Source organism: Oncorhynchus mykiss, chromosome 18 (assembly GCF_057628025.1).
Source record: "Oncorhynchus mykiss isolate SJ-2025 chromosome 18, ASM5762802v1, whole genome shotgun sequence".
Lineage (NCBI taxonomy): Eukaryota > Metazoa > Chordata > Actinopteri > Salmoniformes > Salmonidae > Oncorhynchus > Oncorhynchus mykiss.
In genome coordinates, this window is record NC_143039.1 from 58,872,721 (window position 1) to 58,893,614 (window position 20,894).

Here is a 20,894-nt window from a genome sequence, read left to right on the forward strand (position 1 = left end):
AGGGCAGAAAGGAGACCCATTGAGTAAGCAGCTGCATGAAGTGTGGCCCTGTGAAATAAGTTATATTAAAGTAAAAGGCTGCGTGTGGTGTGCCCTTACTTGTTGAGCCAGATGACAGCGTTGAGGTCAAGATGGTTGGTGGGCTCATCCAGCATCAGCAGTGTGGGCTCCATGAACAGAGCTCTGGTAGGAGAGAGCCACTGGAAGCTTAGAATTCATTTTCACTGCGGTTTTTATTTCTGCGTTATACTTTCGTTCATTTTAATTCTCTGTAAAAGTGACATTGTAACAATGCACTTTGAATTACGTTTGACTTGACCAGAAGTAGCTGAAGAAATTCCCATATTGCTAAAACCTCTATAATCAAATCATTTCAGATGTATAGAATTGCCTTGGGAGGGCTAAGGGGTCAACAGATATGAGCTTAATTTGACCTATATTTTAACAGAAACATCCAAGATGGCAGCATGTCAAGTCGTTGTCTGTGACTAGTAGTTTTTAACCTACTAATAATCTATGAATTAATGATGGAACAAATCTACAATTTCCTTGTTGTGTATCGCAAACTATTTCGTTTTGCTGGTGTAAAGATCGCGGGTCTCCCTCAACCTCGGATAACTTTTTCCCGCTATTTGCACTTCTTCACTTGAAGTTTACCAAAGTAACCCTCTCTCTGGCTGGCCTGGGTTCTATCCTCAGCTTTCCCTCTGCAGATTGTCTCGTCCAAGCTGCTCCTCTTCGCTCTCCGCCTGGCTGTCAGAGGCAGCTCAACAATCCCCAAGCCCTTCTCTCAATCGACCCCCACACTCACATGCATACACACAGGCCCCTCTCTCACCTTACCTTTCCTTGTCTCTATTTCTTACAGCTTACAGTCGCTGGGTGAGTACATCTGACAATGTGCTCTCCCGTCCATTAGACATTTTGTCTGCGGGAACTCGCTCTTTCACTCTGCCCACTCGTCCAAGTGCCGATGCATTTGGGGCATGATGTGAACACTGTTTTGTACTGTCTGGAAACTCACTTGTAGAATTAGCTTGCAGTAGGTCTCATGCAAGTAGAAGCCATGCAAGGTTATTAAACAGAGGTTCCTAGTTATTCTTATTTTGTTGATATCAGGTAACGTGCAACCTAACCATGGCACTGATATGCAATGTCTCCAAACCCCCTCTGATTTTAAATCTAGATCTGGTCTAGTTATTTTTAATTTAAATGTACACAGCCCGTTGTCAAAAATTGATGGGGTTAGGATTTGGGCTAAATCAACTGATGTAATTGTATTTTCTGAAACCTGGCTCAGCAAGTGTGTTGTTAAGGATATTTGGTGGTTAGGTTATTAGCTGGCCAAAGGTAGGTTACATGAAAAGCGCAATACTATTAATATAACCGTGTGTTAATGTGGGTTTTCAATGAATTTTTTTTGAATCATGAAACTCATCTGCATTTCCTGTAAATTCTCAGCAACAAAAGAGTGATCGAATTTAGATCCTACACCTGCACTTGGAATTCAGAAAAAACTGCACCTGGCTAGTGAGACTCTCATCCTCCAGCCTCCAGAGAACTTCTTAGTAGCTCTGTTCTGCATCTCTGGGGTGAAGGACAGACCAGCCAAGATACGACGGGCTTTAGCCTCCGCTGCTGCTGCCCCGATGATCCTCAACTCCTCATAGACCTGGTTGAGACAGACACACAATATGTACACATGCAGTGGTTAAGTCGATTGACAGATATTACATTACTATCTGAATGCAGGCTAAGAGACCATGACTCTCTTTTTCCAGTTACCAGTCTGAATGAAAACCTGACCCCAGCCCTGTATTCAATAGATTATCATAGCAATTAGGAAGTGGCTATTTTGCCTGGCAGATCTAAGATTGTTTTAGGGTTCAATTTTGATGTTTCCCCATACCTTGTCCAGTCTCTCAGCCACGCTGTCTTCTCCTTTCTCCAGGAGAGCCTGCAACTGTCTCTCCTCCTCTAGGAGCTTCAGACGCCTGGTGTCTGCCTTCAACACAGCCTGGACCGCTGGGGTGTCATCCGCCATCACCTCTATGAAGATATGGAGAGCACGACAGTGTGTTAAAGGGAGACAACATAGTGCAGGTGTAGTGAGACGGGTAGAGAGAAAGGAAGGGAGAAGAGGGGTGAGAGAGAGGATAAGGGAAGGAGACAGAGAGAAAGGTATGGTGGGGGGGGGGGGGGGGGGGTTCTTCAGAGGACAGGTGACATACCTTGCTCACAGAGCAGCACATCAATGTTAGGAGGGATACTGAGAACTCTGTTGGCGATATGTTTCAGAAGCGTGGTCTTCCCCTTCCCGTTAGGTCCAACCAGACCGTAGCGTCTTCCTGCCACCACCAGGAGATCTGCATTGACAAACAGCTCTTTCCCGTGAGCTGATATACTGAACCTCTCCAGCTGGAGGAAACAAAGAGCAGCACATTAAAACACTGAAACCACGATAGGTGAACTCTGATACTCCGAACTTTAGGGCTTCCCACTTGACATTCAGTAAGGCATGGTTGAAGGGACTAACCACCTCATACTCACACTGTGTGCTTACAAAGAAACATTTAATACATAAAGTGCAATGTTTCAGTAACATAGACATTCATCAGCCATTTGATGAATCCCAACAACCATCCTCGTCCGTTCAACCATTCTTCTTGTGTGTGATAAGATGTTAAACTACATGACCAAAAGTATGTGGACACCTGCTCGTCAAACATCTTACTCCAAAATCATGGGCATTAAGTTGGTCCCCTCCTTGCTGCTATAACAGCCTCCACTCTTCCAAGAAGGCTTTCCACTAGATGTTGGACCATTGCTGCAGGGACTTACATCCATTCAGCCACAAGAGCATTACGGAGGTCAGGCACTGATGTTGGGTGATTAGGCCTGGCTCCCAAAGGTGTTCGATGGAGTTGAGCTCAGGGCTCTGCGCAATCCAGTCCTTCCACATCGATCGACAAACTATTTCTGTATGGACCTCGCTTGTGCACAGGGGCATTGTCATGCTGAAACAGGAAGTTCCCCAAACTGTTGCCACAAAGTTAAAAGCACAGAATCGTCCATTAAGATTTCCCATCACTGGAACTAAGGGGCCTAGCCTGAACCATGAAAAATAGCCCCAGACCATTATTCCGCCTCCACCAAACTTTACAGTTGGCACTATGCATTGGGGCAGGTAGCTTTCTCCAAATCCAGCTTACTCTGTTGGACTGCCAGATGATGAAGAGTGATTCATCTCTCCAGGGAACGCATTTCCACTGCTCCAGAGTCCAATGGCGGCGAGCTTTACACCACTCCAGCCGACACTTGTTATTGCGCATGGCGATATTTGGCTTGTGTGCAGCTGTTCGGCCATGGAAATCCATTTCATGAAGCTCGCAAGACACAGTTCTTGTGCTGACGTTGGTTCCAGATGATTTTTACGCACTGCGTCCTTCAGCACCCGGCGGTCCCTTTCTGTGAGCTTGTGTGGACTACCACTTCGCGGCTGAGCCATTGTTGGGGCTAAACGTTTCCAATTCACAATAACAGCACTTACAGTTGACCATGACAGCTCGAGAAGGGCAGAAATTTGACGAACTAACTTGTTGGAAAGGTGGCATCCTATGAGGGTGCCACGTAGAAATTCACTGAACTCTTCAGTACGGGCCATTCTACTGCCAATGTTTGTCTATGGAGATTGCATGGCTATGTGCTCGATTTAATACACCTGTCAGCAACGGGTGTGGTTGAAATAGCCGAATCCACTAATTTGAAAGGGGTGTCTACATACTTTTGTTTGTGCCTGTGTAATATAATAGAGAGATGTGTCGATTGAGTTGATTTTTAGTCCTATTGAATTTTTCTTCAGTAAAATAAATAGGTTCTATGTAGTTCTCTCAATTCTTCAGAATAAAGAAACACTAGAAAAGTTGAGAGGGTCAGGTCACCTTGATATCTGATGCGTTCTCCAGCATGGCCTGCCTGGAAGACAACTCAGCCTGGGACACGGAGAAGTCTCCCTCAATGGCGTTGGCAGCACGCACACTGGCTACCTGCTTCTCATACTCAATCTAGAAACAAAGGCACAGACACACACTTCCAATTCATAAAATGCTTCTGTCTCTGGTTTGGCCCAAAGGCTCTCAAAAAGGTCAGTATTTGTAGAGTATATACAGTACCAGTCAAAAGTTTGGACACACCTACTCATTTGAAGATTTGTCTTTATTTAGACTATTTTCTACATTGTAGAATAATAGTGAAGACATCAAAACTATCAAATAACACATATGGAATCATGTAGTAACCAAAAAAGTATTAAACAAATATAAGATATATTTTAGATTATTCAAAGTAACCACCCTTTGCCTTGATGACAGCTTTGCACACTCTTGGCATTCTCTCAATGAGGTAGAACCCGGAATGCTTTTTCAGCACTCTCGAAGGAGTTCACACACATGTTGAGCACTTGTTGGCTGTTTTTCCTTCACTCTGCGGTCCAACTCATCACAATTGGGTTGAGGTCGGGTGATTGTGGAGGCCAGGTCATCTGATGCAGCACTCCATCACTCTCCTTCTTGGTCAAATATCCCTTCCACAGCCTGGAGGTGTGTTTGGGTCATTGTCCTGTTGAAAAACAAATTATGGTCCCACTAAGCCCAAACCAGATGGGATGGGGTATCGCTGCAGAATGCTGTGGTAGCCATGCTGGTTAAGTAGGCCTTGAATTCTAAATAAATCACAAATAATGTCACCAGCAAAGGACCCCCACACCATCACACTTCCTCCATGCTTCAAGGTGGGAACCACACATGTGGAGATAATCCGTTCACCTACTCGGTGTCTCAAAAAGACACGGTGGTTGGAACCAAAAATATCAAATTTGGACTCAGACCAAAGGACAGATTTCCATCGGTCTAATGTCCATTACTTGTGTTTCTTGGCCCAAGCAAGTCTCTTCCTATTGGTGTCTTTTAGTAGTGGTTTCTTTGCAGAAATTTGACCATGAAGGCCTCATACACGTAGTCTCCTCTGAACAGTTGGTGTGTCTGTTACTTGAACTCTGAAGCATTTATTGGTGCTGCAATTCGAGGTGCAGTTTTGTGCCGATTTCTGAGACTGGTAACTAATGAACTTATCCTTTGCAGCAGCGGTAATGCTCGGTCTGTGGCGGTCCTCATGAGAGCCAGTTTCATCATAGCGCTTGATGGTTTTTGTGACTGCACTTTTAAAGTACTTGACATTTTCTGGATTGACTGACCTTCGTGTCTTAAAGTAACGATGGATTGTCGTTTCTCTTTGCTTATTTGAGCTATTCTTCCTGGTAATGTGAACTTGGTCTATCAAATAGGGCTATCTTCTGTATACCACCCCTACCTTGTCACAACACGACTGATTGGCTCAAACGCATTAAGGAAAGAAATTCCACTATTTAACTTTTAACTAGGCACACCTGTTAATTTCAATGAATTCCAGGTGACTACCTCATGAAGCTGGTTGAGAGAATGCCAAGTGTGTGCAAAGCTGTCATCAATGCAAAGGATGGCTACTTTGAAGAATCTAAAATAGATTTAGATTGGTTTAACACTTTTTTGGTTACTACATGATTCCATGTGTGTCATTTCATAGTTTAGATGTCTTCACTATTATTCTACAATGTATAAAATAGTAAAAAGAAAAACCCTGGAATGAGTAGGTGTTCTAAAACTTTGATTGGTACTGTTACCATTTTCTTTTTCTTCTTCTTCTCCTTCTTGCTCATGTTGGCAAAGGGGTCGTCACCTTTCTCCTGCTCCTGCTCTGCTATCACGTCTTCAGCACACTGACAGGAGAGGGATGCAGACAGAGGGAGAGTCAGTGATTTAGATGTTCTAAGGTGGCTCTACATGCCATGTATGACCTTTCCATACAGCAGACGATAAACACACACCTTCATTGTGTCATCTTCGTCGTCTTCAGCCTCTTCATCTTCGCTGCGCGGAGGGCGAGCAGGTTTGTTCATCCTCTGAATGGGACAAGTAACACAGCATTATGGTAATACAGAAACTACGCTGCAAGTGATAAAGTGCTACTGTGACCCATATACCGTGGTCATGCATTATATTGGCCTAGGTAGTTTACAGGTGTGGATATTCAGACTCAGTCACACAGTGCAGTGCATTCAGAAAGTATTCACATCCCTTGGCTTTTTCAAAATGTTGTGTAACATCCTGAATTTAAAATTGATTAAGTTGGGTTGGTCACTGGCCTACACATAATACCAATGTCAAATTAATTAAAAAAAATATAAAGCTGAAATGTCATGAGTATTTAACCCCTTTTGTTACGGCAAGCCTAAATAAGTTCATGAGTAAAAGTTTGCTTAACAAGTCACATGATAAGTTGATAAATTCCTCGCAAAAGGCACCTATTGGTAGATGGGTAAATAAAAAATAAAAAAGCAGACATTGAATATCCCTTTGAGCATGGTAAAGATATTAATTACGCGTTGGATGATGCATCAAAACTCCCAGTCATTACAAAGATACAGGCTTCCTTCCTAACCAAATTGCCAGAGAGGAAGGAAACCACTCAGGGATTTCACCATGAGGCCAATGGTGACTTTAAAACAGTTACAGAGTTTAATGGCTGTAACAGGAGAAAACTGAGGATGGATCAACAACATTGTAGTTACTCCACAATACTAACCTAATTGACAGAGGTTACTCCACAATACTAACCTAATTGACAGAGTGAAAAGAAGGAAGCCTGTACAGAATAAAACATTTCCAAAACATGCATCCTGCAACAAGGCACTAAAGTAATACTGCAGAAAATGTGGCAAAGCATTCACTTTTTATCCATCGTGAATACAAAGTGTTATGTTTGGGCAAATCCAATACATTACTGAATATCTCTCCATATTTTCAAGCATACTGGTGGCTGCATCATGTTATGGGTATGCTTGTAATCAGCAAGAACTGGGGAGTTTTTCAGGATAGAAAAAGAAATGGAATGGAGCCAAGTACAGCTAAAATCCTAGAGGAAAACCTGGTTCAGTCTGCTTTCCACCAGACACTGGGAGACAAATTCACATTTCGGCAGGATAATCACCTAAAACACAAGGCCAAATCCACACTGGAGTTGCTTACCAAGTTACAGTTTCAACTTAAATCTACTTGAAAATCTATGGCAAGACCTGAAAATGGTTGTCTATCATTGATCAAGAACCAACTTGACAGAGCTTGAAGAATAATGGGCAAATTGTTGCAAAATCCAGGTGTGGAACGCTCTTGGAGACTTACCCAGAAAGACTCACAGCTGTAATCACTGTAAAAGGTGCTTCAACAAACTATTGACTCAGGGGTGTGAATAATTATTTAAGTGAGATATCTATATTTCATTTTCAATAAATTAGCTAAAATGTTTAAAAACATGTTTCACCTTGTCATTAAAGGGTAGTGTGTGTAGATGTGTGAGATTAAACAGAAATTCACACCATAATAAGAAAACATGGAATAAGTCAAGGGGTATGAATCATTTATGTAGACACTGTATGTTGCTAACCCATTAGATTTCCTATAGAATGCCATCCCTACATTCCAGAAGGAAAACCGTTTACACAAAGTCTGTGTCGTTAGCACTAGAGCGCTTCACTCACCTTGGGCTGTTCCTTCTTGCCTTTCTTTGGCTGAGGCTTCTCGTCCTCCGCTTCATCCTCCTCAGTTGCCTACAATAAAAAATGTAAAAAATAATACAGTTGAAGTCGGAAATTTACATACACCGTAGCCAAATACATTTAAACTCAGTTATTCACAATTTCTGACATTTAATCCTCATAAAATTCCCTGTCTTAGGTCAGTTAGGATCACCACATTATTAAGAATGTGAAATATCAGAATAACAGAGAGAATGATTTATTTCAGCTTTTAATTCTTCCATCACATTCCCAGTGGGTCAGACGTTTACATAGACTCAATTAGTATGTGGGTGCATTGTCTTTAAATTGTGCAACTTGGGTCAAACGTTGGGGGTAGCCTTCCACAAGCTTCCCACAATAAGTTGGGTGAATTTTGGCCTATTCCTCCAGACAGGGCTCGAGTAACTGAGTCAGGTTTGTAGGCCAAGCTACATTTGTGACCAAGCTTTAACTTCCTGACTGATGTCTTGAGATGTTGCTTTAATATATCCACAATTTTCCTCCCTCATCACGGCATCTATTTTGTGAAGTACACCAGTCCCTCCTGCAACAAAGCACCCCCACAACATGATGCTGCCACCCTCGTGCTTCACAGTTGGAATGGTGTTCTTCGGCTTGCAAGCATCCCCCTTTTTTCCTCCAAACATAACGATGGTCATTATGGCTACACAGTTCTATTTCTGTTTCATCAGATCGGAGGACAATTCTCTAAAACGTACGATCTTTGTCCCCATCTGCAGTTGCAAAACATAGTCTGGCTTTTTTATGGCGGTTTTGGAGCAGTGGCTTCTTCCTTGCTGAGTGGCCTTTCAGGTTATGTCGATATAGGACTCATTTTACTTGTGGATATAGATACTTTTGTACACGTTTCCTCCAGCATCTTCACAAGGTCTTTTGCTGTTGTTCTGGGATTGATTTGCACTTGTCGCAGCAAAGTACGTTCATCTCTAGGACACAGAACGAGTCTCCTTCCTAAGTGGTATGATGGCTGCGTGGTCCCATGGTGTTTATACTTGCGTACTATTGTTTGTACAGATGAACATGGTACCTTCACGCATTTGGAAATTGCTGCCAAGGATGAACCAGACTTGTGAAGGTCTACAATGTTTTGGCTAATGTCTTTTGATTTTCCCATGATGTCAAGCTAAGAGGCACTGAATTTGAAGGTAGGCCTTGAAATACATCCACAGCTACACCTCCAATTGACTGTTTAAAGGCACAATCAACTTAGTGTATGTAAACTTCTGACCCACTGAAAGTGTGATATCGTCAATTGTAAGTTATATAATCCGTCTGTAAACAATTGTTGAAAATTACTTGTGTCATGCACAAAGTAGATGTCCTGACCGACTTGCCAAAACTATAGTTTGTTAACAAGACATTTGTGGAGTGGTTGAAAAATGAGTTTTAACCAAAGACTCTGGGTTCGAGCCCAGGCTCTGTCGCAACCGGCAGTGACCGGGAGGTCCATGGGGCGATGCACAATTGGCCTCGCGTCGTCCAGGTTAGGGAGGGTTTGGGAATATCCTTGTCTCATCGCGCACTAGCTACTCTTGTGGCGGGCCGGGCGCAGTGCACGCTGACCAGGTCGCTAGGTGTACGGTGTTTCCTCCAACACATTGGTGCGGCTGGGTTCCGGGTTGGATGCGCGCTGTGTTAAGAAGCAGTGCAGCTTGGTTGGGTTGTGTTTTGGAGGACGCATGGTTCTCGACCTTCGTCTCTCCCGATCCCGTACGGGAGTTGTAGCGATGAGACAAGACAGTAACTACTAACAATTGGATACCAAGAATTTGTGGAGAAAAAGGGGGTATAAAAAAATAATACAAGTTAAAGACTTGTATGTAAACTTCCAGCTTCAACTGTGTGTGTGCGTGTGCGCGCACATACACACACACACACACACACACATATACACATATATATATATATATATACACATATATATATATATATATATATATATACACACATATACACACATATATATATATATACACACACACACACTGCTCAAAAATTATTATTAAATACTTTTTTCTTTACACAGTTGAATGTGCGGACAACAAAATCACACAAAAATGATCAATGGAAATAAAATGTATCAACCCATGGAGGTCTGGAGGCAGGCTACAGGCTGATCCAACTTTGATGTAATGTCCTTAAAACAAGTCAAAATGAGGCTCAGTAGTGTGTGTGGCCTCCACGTGCCTGTATGACCTCCCTACAACGCCTGGGCATGCTCCTGATGAGGTGACGGATGGTCTCCTGAGGGATCTCCTCCCAGACCTGGACTAAAGCATCCGCCAACTCCTGGACAGTCTGGACAGTCTGTGGACAGTCTGTGGTGGATGGAGCGAGACATGATGTCCCAGATGTGCTCAATTGGATTCAGGTCTGGGGAACGGGCGGGCCAGTCCATAGCATCAATGCCTTCCTCTTGCAGGAACTGCTGACACCCTCCAGCCACATGAGGTCAAGCATTGTCTTGCATTAGGAGGAACCCAGGGCCAACCGCACCAGCATATGGTCTCACAAGGGGTCTGAGGATGTCATCTCGGTACCTAATGGCAGTAAGGCTACCTCTGGCGAGCACATGGAGGTGTGACTGTGCGGCCCCCCAAAGAAATGCCACCCCACACCATGACTGACCCACCGCCAAACCGGTCATGCTGGAGGATGTTGCAGGCAGCAGTGACGTTCTCCACGGCGTCTCCAGACTCTGTCACGTCTGTCACATGTGCTCAGTGTGAACCTGCTTTCATCTGTGAAGAGCACAGGGCGCCAGTGGCGAATTTGCCAATCTTGGTGTTCTCTGGCAAATGCCAAACGTCCTGCACGGTGTTGGGCTGTAAGCACAACCCCCACTTGTGGACGTCGGGCCCTCATACCACCCTCATGGAGTCTGTTTCTGACCGTTTGAGCAGACACATGCACATTTGTGGCCTGCTGGAGGTCATTTTGCAGGGCTCTGGCAGTGCTCCTCCTGCTCCTCATTGCACAAAGGCGGAGGTAGCGGTCCTGCTGCTGGGTTGTTGCCCTCCTACGGCCTCCTCCACATCTCCTGATGTACTGGCCTGTCTCCTGGTAGCGGCTCCATGCTCTGGACACTACGCTAACAGACACAGCAAACCTTCTTGCCACAGCTCGCATTGATGTCCCATCCTGGATGAGCTGCACTACCTGAGCCACTTGTGTGGGTTGTAGACTCCGTCTCATGCTACCACTAGAGTGAAAGCACCGCCAGCATTCAAAAGTGACCAAAACATCAGCCAGGAAGCATAGGAACTGAGAAGTGGTCTGTGGTCACCACCTGCAGAACCACTCCTTTATTGGGGGTGTCTTGCTAAATGCCTTTAAATTTCCACCTGTTGTCTATTCCATTTGCAAAACAGCATGTGAAATTTATTGTCAATCAGTGTTGCTTCCTAAGTGGACAGTTTGATTTCACAGAAGTGTGATTGACTTGGAGTTACATTGTGTTGTTTAAGTGTTCCCTTTATTTTTTTGAGCAGTGTATATATATAAAATAAAAAAAGTGAGTCTCTCATTTAGTTCAACATAAAGCGCTAGGATATACTCTGAACTCCCTAGATACTCCAGCAGATCTGAAATGACTAGATAGGCTAAGCAATATAGTGAAAATTCCACAATGCCTATCAAAAGTCTGACCTTGGGTGCTGGTTTAGCCTCTGGCTTCATGTTCTTTTTCACAGCTGTCTTTTCATCCCCGTCTTTCTTTTCTTCCTCATCATCGGAGGGAGCCTGGTTTTATGTAGGGAAAAGGAGAGTGAGGCTCCATGTCTGGGAACAAGTGAGATCAGACAGTTTTATTGTGTTGAGTATTTCAGTGGGTTAGATCTGCAGATATGAGGTCTATGAGAAAGAGAAAAGTCGTTAAATAAAGTGTTGTGAAATAAAAAGGGAATAGATTGAGAGGGGAATGTGTTAGTGAACAATTTAAAATGTGCTGCTTTCCGTTATCAACCCTGTTGGATGGGGGAGGGGGTGGTGGGGGGGGGGGGGGGGAGAGTGTGTAGTAGGAGAATAAATCCATTCCATCACCCACCTTGGCTTTCGGTTTTGGCTTATCTTTTTTCTTGCCCTTATGCACCTTCTCAACCTCCTGTGTTAAAGTATTAAAGACGCAAAGACAAACACACAGATACACCAGTTCCTTAATATTAGAGATGCCCTTACACCAAAGCACAAAGTCGTTATGAAGAAAAATGACATGCTTGATTCAAAATCATTCGATTCTAAGTGCCTTGCAAGCCCCAACACTTCTGGCCAATGCTAATTTGTACAACACATGTAGATGAAATGCAATGAAAGGAAATGATGTAGGAATAGGGCTGTTATGGTGACCGTATTACCGCCACACCGGCAGTCAGGACCGCAGTCAAATTCCACGTGACCGTTTAGGCACCGTAACTAGGCTTCTCCAAAACTACGCTCTGATGCTGCTAATGGTCATTAGTACGCTACTGAACTTCCTAACTGCCAGTCGCTAATGGCTTTGCACTGATGTATTGCCCCCCACACTGACATCAACGCAAATGAGATTTCTGAGATTTCCATCCCCAACTACAACATTTCCAATCAAGATAGAACTGCCAAAAGGGGGAGGAGTTGCAATCTACTGCAGAGATTGACAGAACTTTGCAGGCTAACTTCCCAGGTCTATGCCCAAACAGTTCGAGCTTCTAATTTTAAAAATAAATCTCTCCAGAAATAAATCTCTCACTGTTGCCGCCTGTTATAGGCCCCCCTCAGCTCCCAGTTGTGCCCTGGACCCCATATGTGAATTGATTGACCCCCCCCCCCCCATCTATCTTCAGAGTTCGTTAATATAATATAACTCACTCACTGCTAGCAAAAAAAGACGGTTCAATGCATGGCTGAGCGCATCTTCAGAGTCTGTTAGGTGACCTAAACTGGGATATGCTTAACACCCCGGCAGTCCTACAATCTAAGCTAGATGCCCTCAATCACACACAAATTATCAATGAACAACACAAAATGCGTAAACATGGGCACCCTCATAGATATTATCTTGACCAACATGCCCTCCAAATACACCTCAGCTGTTTTCAATCAGGATCTCAGCGATCACTGCCTGCATCCGCTTTGGGTCTGAGGTCAAACGACCACCCCTCATCACTGTCAAACACTCCCTAAAATACTTCTGCGAGCAGGCCTTTCTAATCGACCTGGCCCGGGTGTCCTGGAAGGATATTGACCTCATCCCGTCAGTCAAGGATGCCTGGTCGTTCTTTAAATGTAATTTCCTCAACATCTTAAATAAGCATGCCCCTTTAAAAAAAATGTAGATCTAAGAACAGATATAGCCCTTGGTTCACTCCAGACCTGACTGCCCTTGACCAGCACAAAAACATCCTGTGGCGGACTGCACTAGCATCGAATAGTCCCCACGATATGCAACTTTTCAGGGAAGTCAGGAACCAATACACACAGTCAGAAAGGAATGCAAAGGCTAGCTTTTTCAAACAGAAATTTGCATCCAGCAGCTCTAACTCCAAAAGGTTTTGGGTACACTGTAAAGTCCATGGAGAATAAGAGCACCTCCTCCCAACTGCCCGCTGCACTGAGGCTAGATAACACTGTCATCACCGATAAATCCACGATAATCAAGAGTTTCAACAAGCATTTCTCTACCGCTGGCCACGCTTTTCTCCTGGCTACCCCAACCCCGGCCAACAGCTCTGCACCCCCTGCAGCTACTTGCCCAAGCCTCCCCAGCTTCTCCTTCACCCAAATCCAGATAGCAGATGTTCTTAAAGAGCTGCAAAACCTGGATCCCTACAAATCAGCTGGTCTAGACAACCTGGACCCTCTCTTTCTAGAATTATCCACTGCCATTGTTGCAACCGCTATTACCAGTCTGTTCAACCTCTCTTTTGTATCGTCCGAGATCCCCAAAGATTGGAAAGCTGCCCCGGTCATCCACCTCTTCAAAGGGGGTGACACTCTAGACCCAAACTGTTATAGACCTATATCCATCCTGCCCTGCCTTTCTAAAATCTTCGAAAGCCAAGTTAATAAACAGATCACAGATCATTTCAAATCCCACCGTACCTTCTCCGCTGTGCAATCCGGTTTCCGATTTGATCAGCCACGCTCAAGGTACTAAACGATATCATAACCGCCATCGATAAAAGACAGTACTGCGCAGCCGTCTTCATAGACCTGGCCAAGGCTTTTGACTCTGTCAATCACCATATTCTTATCGGCAGACTCAACAGCCTTGGTTTCTCTAATGACTGCCTCGCCTGGTTCACTAACTACTTCTCTGATAGAGTTCAGTGTGTCAAATCGGAGGGCCTGTTGTCCGGACCTCTGCCAGTCTATGGGGGTACCACAGGGTTCAATTCTCGGGCCGACTCTTCCCTGTATACATCAATGATGTCGCTCTTGCTGCGGGTGATTCCCTGATCCACCTCTACGCAGACGACACCATTCTGTATACATCTGGCCCTTCTTTGGACACTTAACAATCCTCCAAACGAGCTTCAATGCCATACAACACTCCTTCCGTGGCCTCCAACTGCTCTTAAATGCTAGTAAAACTAAATGCATGCTTTTCAACCTTTCGCTGCCCGCACCCGCCCGCCCGACTAGCATCACTCCTCTGGACAGATAGGACTTAGAATATGTGGACAACTACACATACCTAGGTGTCTGGCTAGACTGTAAACTCTCCTTTCAGACACATATTAAACATCTCCAATCCAAAATAAAATCGTCTTCCTATTTCGCAACAAATCCTCCTTTACTCATGCCTCCAAACATAGTCAGTTTTACGAGGGTATCCTACTGATCCTTGACTTCGGCGATGTCATTTACAAAATATCCTCCAACACTACTCAGCAAACTGGATGCAGTCTATCACAGTGCGATCCGTTTTGTCACCAAAGCCCCATATACCACTGCGACCTGTATGATCTCATTGGCTGGCCCTCGCTACCTATTCCTCTCCAGACCCACTGGCTCCAGGTCATCTATAAGTCTATGCTAGGTAAAGCTCTGCCTTATCTCAGCTCACTGGTCACAATAACACCACCCAGCACGTGCTCCAGCAGGTATATATCACTGGTCATCCCCACAGCCAACACCTCCTTTGGCCGCCTTTCCTTCCAGTTCTCTGCTGCCAGTGACTGGAACGAATTGCAAAAATCGCTGAAGCTGGAGATTTCCCTCACTAACTTTAAACATCAGCTACAGTGGGGCAAAAAAGTATTTAGCCAGCCACCAATTGTGAAAGTTCTCCCACTTAAAAAGATGAGAGGCCTGTAATTTTCATCATAGGTACACTTCAACTATGATAGACAAAATTAGAAAAAAAAAATCCAGAAAATCACATTGTAGGATTTTAAATTAATTTATTTGCAAATTATGGTGGAAAATAAGAATATGGTCACCTGCAAACAAGCAAGATTTCTGGCTCTCACAGACCTGTAACTTCTTTAAGATGCTCCTCTGTCCTCCACTCGTTACCTGTATTAATTAAAGACACCTGTCCACAACCTCAAACAGTCACACTCCAAACTCCACTATGGCCAAGACCAAAGAGCTGTCAAAGGACACCAGAAACAAAATTATAGACCTGCACCAGGCTGGGAAGACTGAATCTGCAATAGGTAAGCAGCTTGGTTTGAAGAAATCAACTGTGGGAGCAATTATTAGGAAATGGAAGACATACAAGACCACTGATAATCTCCCTCGATCTGGGGCTCCACGCAAGATCTCACCCCGTGGGGTCAAAATGATCACAAGAACGGTGAGCAAAAATCCCAGAACCACACGGGGGGACCTAGTGAATGACCTGCAGAGAGCTGGGACCAAAGTAACAAAGCCTACCATCAGTAACACACTACGCCGCAAGGGACTCAAATCCTGCAGTGCCAGACGTGTCCTCCTGCTTAAGCCAGTACATGTCCAGGCCCGTCTGAAGTTTGCTAGAGAGCATTTGGATGATCCAGAAGAAGATTGGGATAATGTCATATGGTCAGATGAAACCAAAATATAACTTTTTGGTAAAAACTCAACTCGTCGTGTTTGGAGGACAAAGAATGCTGAGTTGCATCCAAAGAACACCATACCTACTGTGAAGCATGGGGGTGGAAACATCATGCTTTGGGGCTGTTTTTCTGCAAAGGGACCAGGACGACTGATCCGTATAAAGGAAAGAATGAATGGGGCCATGTATCGTGAGATTTTGAGTGAAAACCTCCTTCCATCAGCAAGGGCATTGAAGATGAAACATGGCTGGATCTTTCAGCATGACAATGATCCCAAACACACCGCCCGAGCAACGAAGGAGTGGCTTCGTAAGAAGCATTTCAAGGTCCTGGAGTGGCCTAGTCAGTCTCCAGATCTCAACCCCATAGAAAATCTTTGGAGGGAGTTGAAAATCCATGTTGCCCAGCAACAGCCCCAAAACATCACTGCTCTAGAGGAGATCTGCATGGAGGAATGGGCCAAAATACCAGCAAGTGTGTGAAAAACTTGTGAAGACTTACAGAAAATGTTCGACCTCTGTCATTGCCAACAAAGGGTATATAAAAGTATTGAGATAAACTTCTGTTATTGACCAAATTCTTATTTTCCACCATAATTTGCAAATAAATTCATAAAAAATCCTACAATGTGATTTTCTGGATTTTTTCTCATTTTGTCTGTCATAGTTGAAGTGTACCTATGATGAAAATTACAGGCCTCTCATCTTTTTAAGTGGGAGAACTTGCACAATTGGTGGCTGACTAAATTATTTTTTGCCCCACTGTCATTGAGCATCTAACCGATCGCTGCAGCTGTACATAGCCCATCTGTAAATAGCCCATCCAATCTACCTACCTCATCCCCATAGTTTTTATTTACCTTTCCGCTCTTTTGCACACCAGTATTTCTACTTGCCCATCATCTGCACATTTACCACTCGTGTTAATTTGCTAAATGGTAATTACTTTGCTACTATGGCCTATTTATTGCCTTTACCTCACGCCATCTGCACACACTGTATATGACTTCATTTTTTTCTATTGTGTTATTGACTATATGCTTGTTTATTCCATGTGTAACTCTGTGTTGTTGTTTGTGTCGCACTGCTCTGCTTCATCTGAGAACTTGTTCTCAACTAGCCTACCTGGTTAAATAAAGGTGAAAAAAATCTAATGAAAAATCAAATCTAACACTTCATGAGGGCCCATGAGCTCATGTTGCGCAACATTTCCATGGGCTATGCAATTGCGTAAGAAAACAGTTGATGGCCTCTATTAAATAGGATCAGCTTCCGATAGGTTAGGCCTAATATATATATTTTTTTCTCCCTGCCCCTGTTCCAACAGGTGCATAATAATGGTCCATTCTATATCAAAACTAATTTCACACATTTTTTAGTATATCTGAAGACAAGATTAAATAAAGAATAGTCTGATGGATGACATTACCACTTGTCAATGATGCATTACCACTGCCCAGCATGGTCAGTAAAGCAAGAAACGGCACACCTTTTTTGTGTGACTTTTTCTAAATCATAGTCTCACACATCATGTAGCCTAGCCCATAGCCCTATATGTTTTGATAAGGTTTGTATCACAACTAAAGCGGCCAAATAACTCTAAAACGTAGCCTTGAACATGGTTAGAGAGCACATAGCCTACAGAACCGAGTGAAACGTGTTCTTGTAAGCCCTGCCATTACAAAATCGCATGTGAAAAGAAGATCCCAGCTTTCTCCTGCGGCTATATTTCTTAAACTTAAGCATATTAAATCAACTTTACAACCTGGAGTTAAGTTCGGGGAAGACAATTTCCAACATAAATTTTTTTTTATTTTTTAAATCACCTTTATAATATTGCATTCCATGAATCATCGCATTTGCCAACTTATGTAAGATAGCCTACTACTCATAATGTGCATGGCTGAGCGCATAGAGTAGACCTGGGCTATATCACATACGTTTCTTCTTTCTTTGCATGGGAAAAATGTAGCCTTTTATGAACACATTTCATGCAATTCTACTACACTTCATATAACTGGAGACATTAGCAGAATCTTTTTTTATGCAAATGACAGGGTAGCCTACTCTGCTGACACTGACAAACAGATCAATAAAAACAATGTTGTCAATATAATAGGCCTATGAGAAGGGGAGACACAAACACAATATGACGTCCACCTAAACTGGAGAAGGAAACCGCCCCCCCCCCCCAAAATCCCCCCAAAAGTAACACTGACCCAACAATGATAAATGGTGAATATGCGCAATCACCAGGGATGTTGCCAATGCTCTCCGCTGGTGCCAATAAGATAAGCTATATTGTTGTTCGCTCAATTAAGTTGAGAATTTTGATAACTAAAAAAGACATGAGTATTTTCCTTGTCTTCTCTTTACAGCAATAACAATATGCTTCCAAAAACTATATTTTCCTGCGAGAGTATTTTGAAATATTGCGATATGCCTGGCCCCTCTACATTTCACAGACAGTCACAACTCAACAATCTGCCCAAATTGTGTGCGTTGCCTTTCCTTCAAACTGAAGGCAATGCGATTTAAAACAATACACTTTTTTTTTAAAGAAACTAATGATCCACTGTGGCCAAATCATGCTTTAGTAGCCTATTTAGATTTATTTCTGTAGATACATGAGTAGGCTAATTAGGCTATATAATTTTGGAAATTTAATTCAATTTACTTTGGGAATAACTTACCCTAGCCTTATGGATGCGCTTGCCTATGCTTACATATTAAAAACTTAAACACCGTTTTTTTGTGGGGCATTCTAAATCAAAAATTATTCCACCCATAGGCTACACGAAAAGACCAGATTCAATTAAGAATAGTCTGATGGGTGAGTATATTATCAAATGCTTGTCAAATTCTGAATGGGAGACTGATGAAGTGTGTGCAGCCTGCGAAAGAAACAGTGCAGAGCTCATGCCTTTCATGTAACTTTTTCAAATCATCATTAGAGTCGCACCATGCAGCCTGTATTAAAAAATCAAAACATGTAGCCCAATGTTTGCATCGCAACAAAAGTTGCATAAATAACTCTAAATTAAGCATATAGGAGGACCTGTTTATTTTAAGAAAAACACAGAAAAGTTGCATGTGCGCACTCCCTCGAAAATCGTTAGCTGAAAAAAATAGAAAGGATATTTTCTCCTACGTACAATTGTATTCTTCATACTATAAAATAATGCCACAGAATTCTAAGCAAATCTTGCCTGATAAATGAACAAGTGTAGCCGACAGCAATATGGCATGGCTAGATCAGGGACTAACATAAGGACAACTCAAGAGTATGCTATTCTGTTCTTCTGAAATAGGCTACATTTTCTTCATATCATGTTTCTTTAGACCTGTCTAAAATAAACAAATGGATTTATTGTGATGGTGTAGGCTATATTAAATAGATGTATTTTTTTAAATGGAACATCTACAACGGTCGGCATCAGTAGCTTGCAAGCTGTGTGTGGAAGCTAATTAACAGTCAATTACCGTGAGACTGGCAGTTATTTGCATGACAATCACCAGCTGACCAAATTTCATGACCGCAACAGCCCTATGTAGGAATAACGAAAAATATGGATGTGAAAGCCTATTCCCCCTCAGAAACTAGAAAGATTTGGCATGGGTCCTGAGATCCTCAAAAGGTTCTACAGCTGCAACATCGAGAGCATCCTGACCGGTTGCATCACTGCCTGGTACGGCAATTGATCAGCCTCCGACCGCAAGGCACAACAGAGGGTAGTGCGTACGGCCCAGTACATCACTGGGGCTAAGCTGCCTGCCATCCAGGACCTCTACACCAGGCGGTCAGAGGAAGTCCCTAAAAATTGTCAAAGACCCCAACCACCCCAGTCATAGACTGTTCTCTCTGGTAACGCTTGCCATGCGGTAGTAGGCGTGTCAAGTCTAGGACAAAAAGGATTCTCAATAGTTTTTACCCCCAAGCCATTAGACTCCAAATGGCAACCCGGAGTATTTGCATTGTGTGTCCCCCCCCCAACCTTTCTTTTACGGTGCTGCTACTCTCTGTTTATCATATATGCATAGTTACTTTAACTGTTGTGGCCAAAAGTTGAGAATGACACAAATATTCATTTCCACAAAGTTTGCTGCTTCAGTGTCTTTAGATAGTTTTGTCAGATGTTACTATGGAATACTGAAGTATAATTATAAGCATTTCATAAGTGTCAAAGGCTTTTATTAACAATTACATGAAGTTGATGCAAAGAGTCAATATTTGCAGTGCTGACCCTTCTTTTTCAAGACCTCTGCAATCCACCCTGGCATGCTGTCAATTAACTTCTGGGCCACATCCTGACTGATGGCAGCCCATTCTTGCATAATCAATGCTTGGAGTTTGTCAGAATTTGTGGGTTTTTGTTTGTCCACCTGCCTCTTGAGGATTGACCACTAGTTCTCAATGGGATTAAGGTCTGGAGAGTTTCCTTGCCATGGACCCAAAATATCGATGTTTTGCTCCCCAAGCCACTTGTGGCAAGGTGCTCCATCATGCTGGAAAAGGCATTGCTCATTCCTAAACTGTTCCTGGATGGTTGGGAGAAGTTGCTCTCGGAGGATGTGTTGGTACCATTCTTTATTCATGGCTGTGTTCTTAGGCAAGACTGTGAGTGAGCCCACTCCCTTGGCTGAGAAATAACCCCACACATGAATGGTCTCAGGATGCTTTACTGTTGGCATGACACAGGACTGATGGTAGTGCTCACCTTGTCTTCTCCAGACAAGCTTTTTTTCAGATGCCCCAAACAATCGGAAAGGGGATTCATCTGAGAAAATGACTTTACCCCAGTCTTCAGCAGTCCAATCCCTGTACCTTTTGCAGAATATCAGTCTGTCCCTGATGTTTTTCCTGGAGAGAAGTGGCTTCTTTGCTGCCCTTCGTGACACCAGGCCATCCTCCAAAAGTCTTCGCCTCACTGTGGGTGCAGATGCACTCACACCTGCCTGCTGCCATTCCTGAGCAAGCTCTGTACTGGTGGTGCCCCGATCCCACAGCTGAATCAACTTTAGGAGACGGTCCTGGCGCTTGCTGGACTTTCTTTGGCACCCTGAAGCCTTCTTTCACAACATTTGACCGCTCTCCTTGAAGTTCTTGATGATCCAATAAATGGTTGATTTAGGTGCAATCTTACTTGCAGCAATATCCTTGCCTGTGAAGACCTTTTTGTGCAAAGC

At 43.4% G+C, this 20,894-nt stretch overlaps 1 protein-coding gene across 7 annotated transcripts in view; it reads right to left on the minus strand.

Moving 5' to 3' along the window:
• abcf1 (ATP binding cassette subfamily F member 1) overlaps window positions 1-20,894 on the minus strand; it is a 33,108-nt gene that overhangs the window by 2,602 nt on the left and 9,612 nt on the right. For 4 of the 7 annotated variants that reach the window (XM_090208880.1, XM_090208881.1, XM_036953041.2 and 1 more), the window contains exons 7-15: window positions 11,339-11,431; window positions 7,631-7,699; window positions 5,921-5,995; window positions 5,717-5,812; window positions 3,942-4,064; window positions 2,232-2,418; window positions 1,910-2,049; window positions 1,524-1,672; window positions 100-183 (exon numbers count right to left, since the gene is read on the minus strand). In XM_090208880.1, the coding sequence (XP_090065006.1) occupies window positions 100-183; window positions 1,524-1,672; window positions 1,910-2,049; window positions 2,232-2,418; window positions 3,942-4,064; window positions 5,717-5,812; window positions 5,921-5,995; window positions 7,631-7,699; window positions 11,339-11,431 (1,016 nt within the window). Of the gene's footprint in view, window positions 1-99; window positions 184-1,523; window positions 1,673-1,909; window positions 2,050-2,231; window positions 2,419-3,941; window positions 4,065-5,716; window positions 5,813-5,920; window positions 5,996-7,630; window positions 7,700-11,338; window positions 11,432-11,735; window positions 11,793-20,894 lie in introns of all 7 variants that reach the window. The other 3 variants (XM_090208879.1, XM_036953039.2, XM_036953040.2) reach the window with 1 other exon arrangement.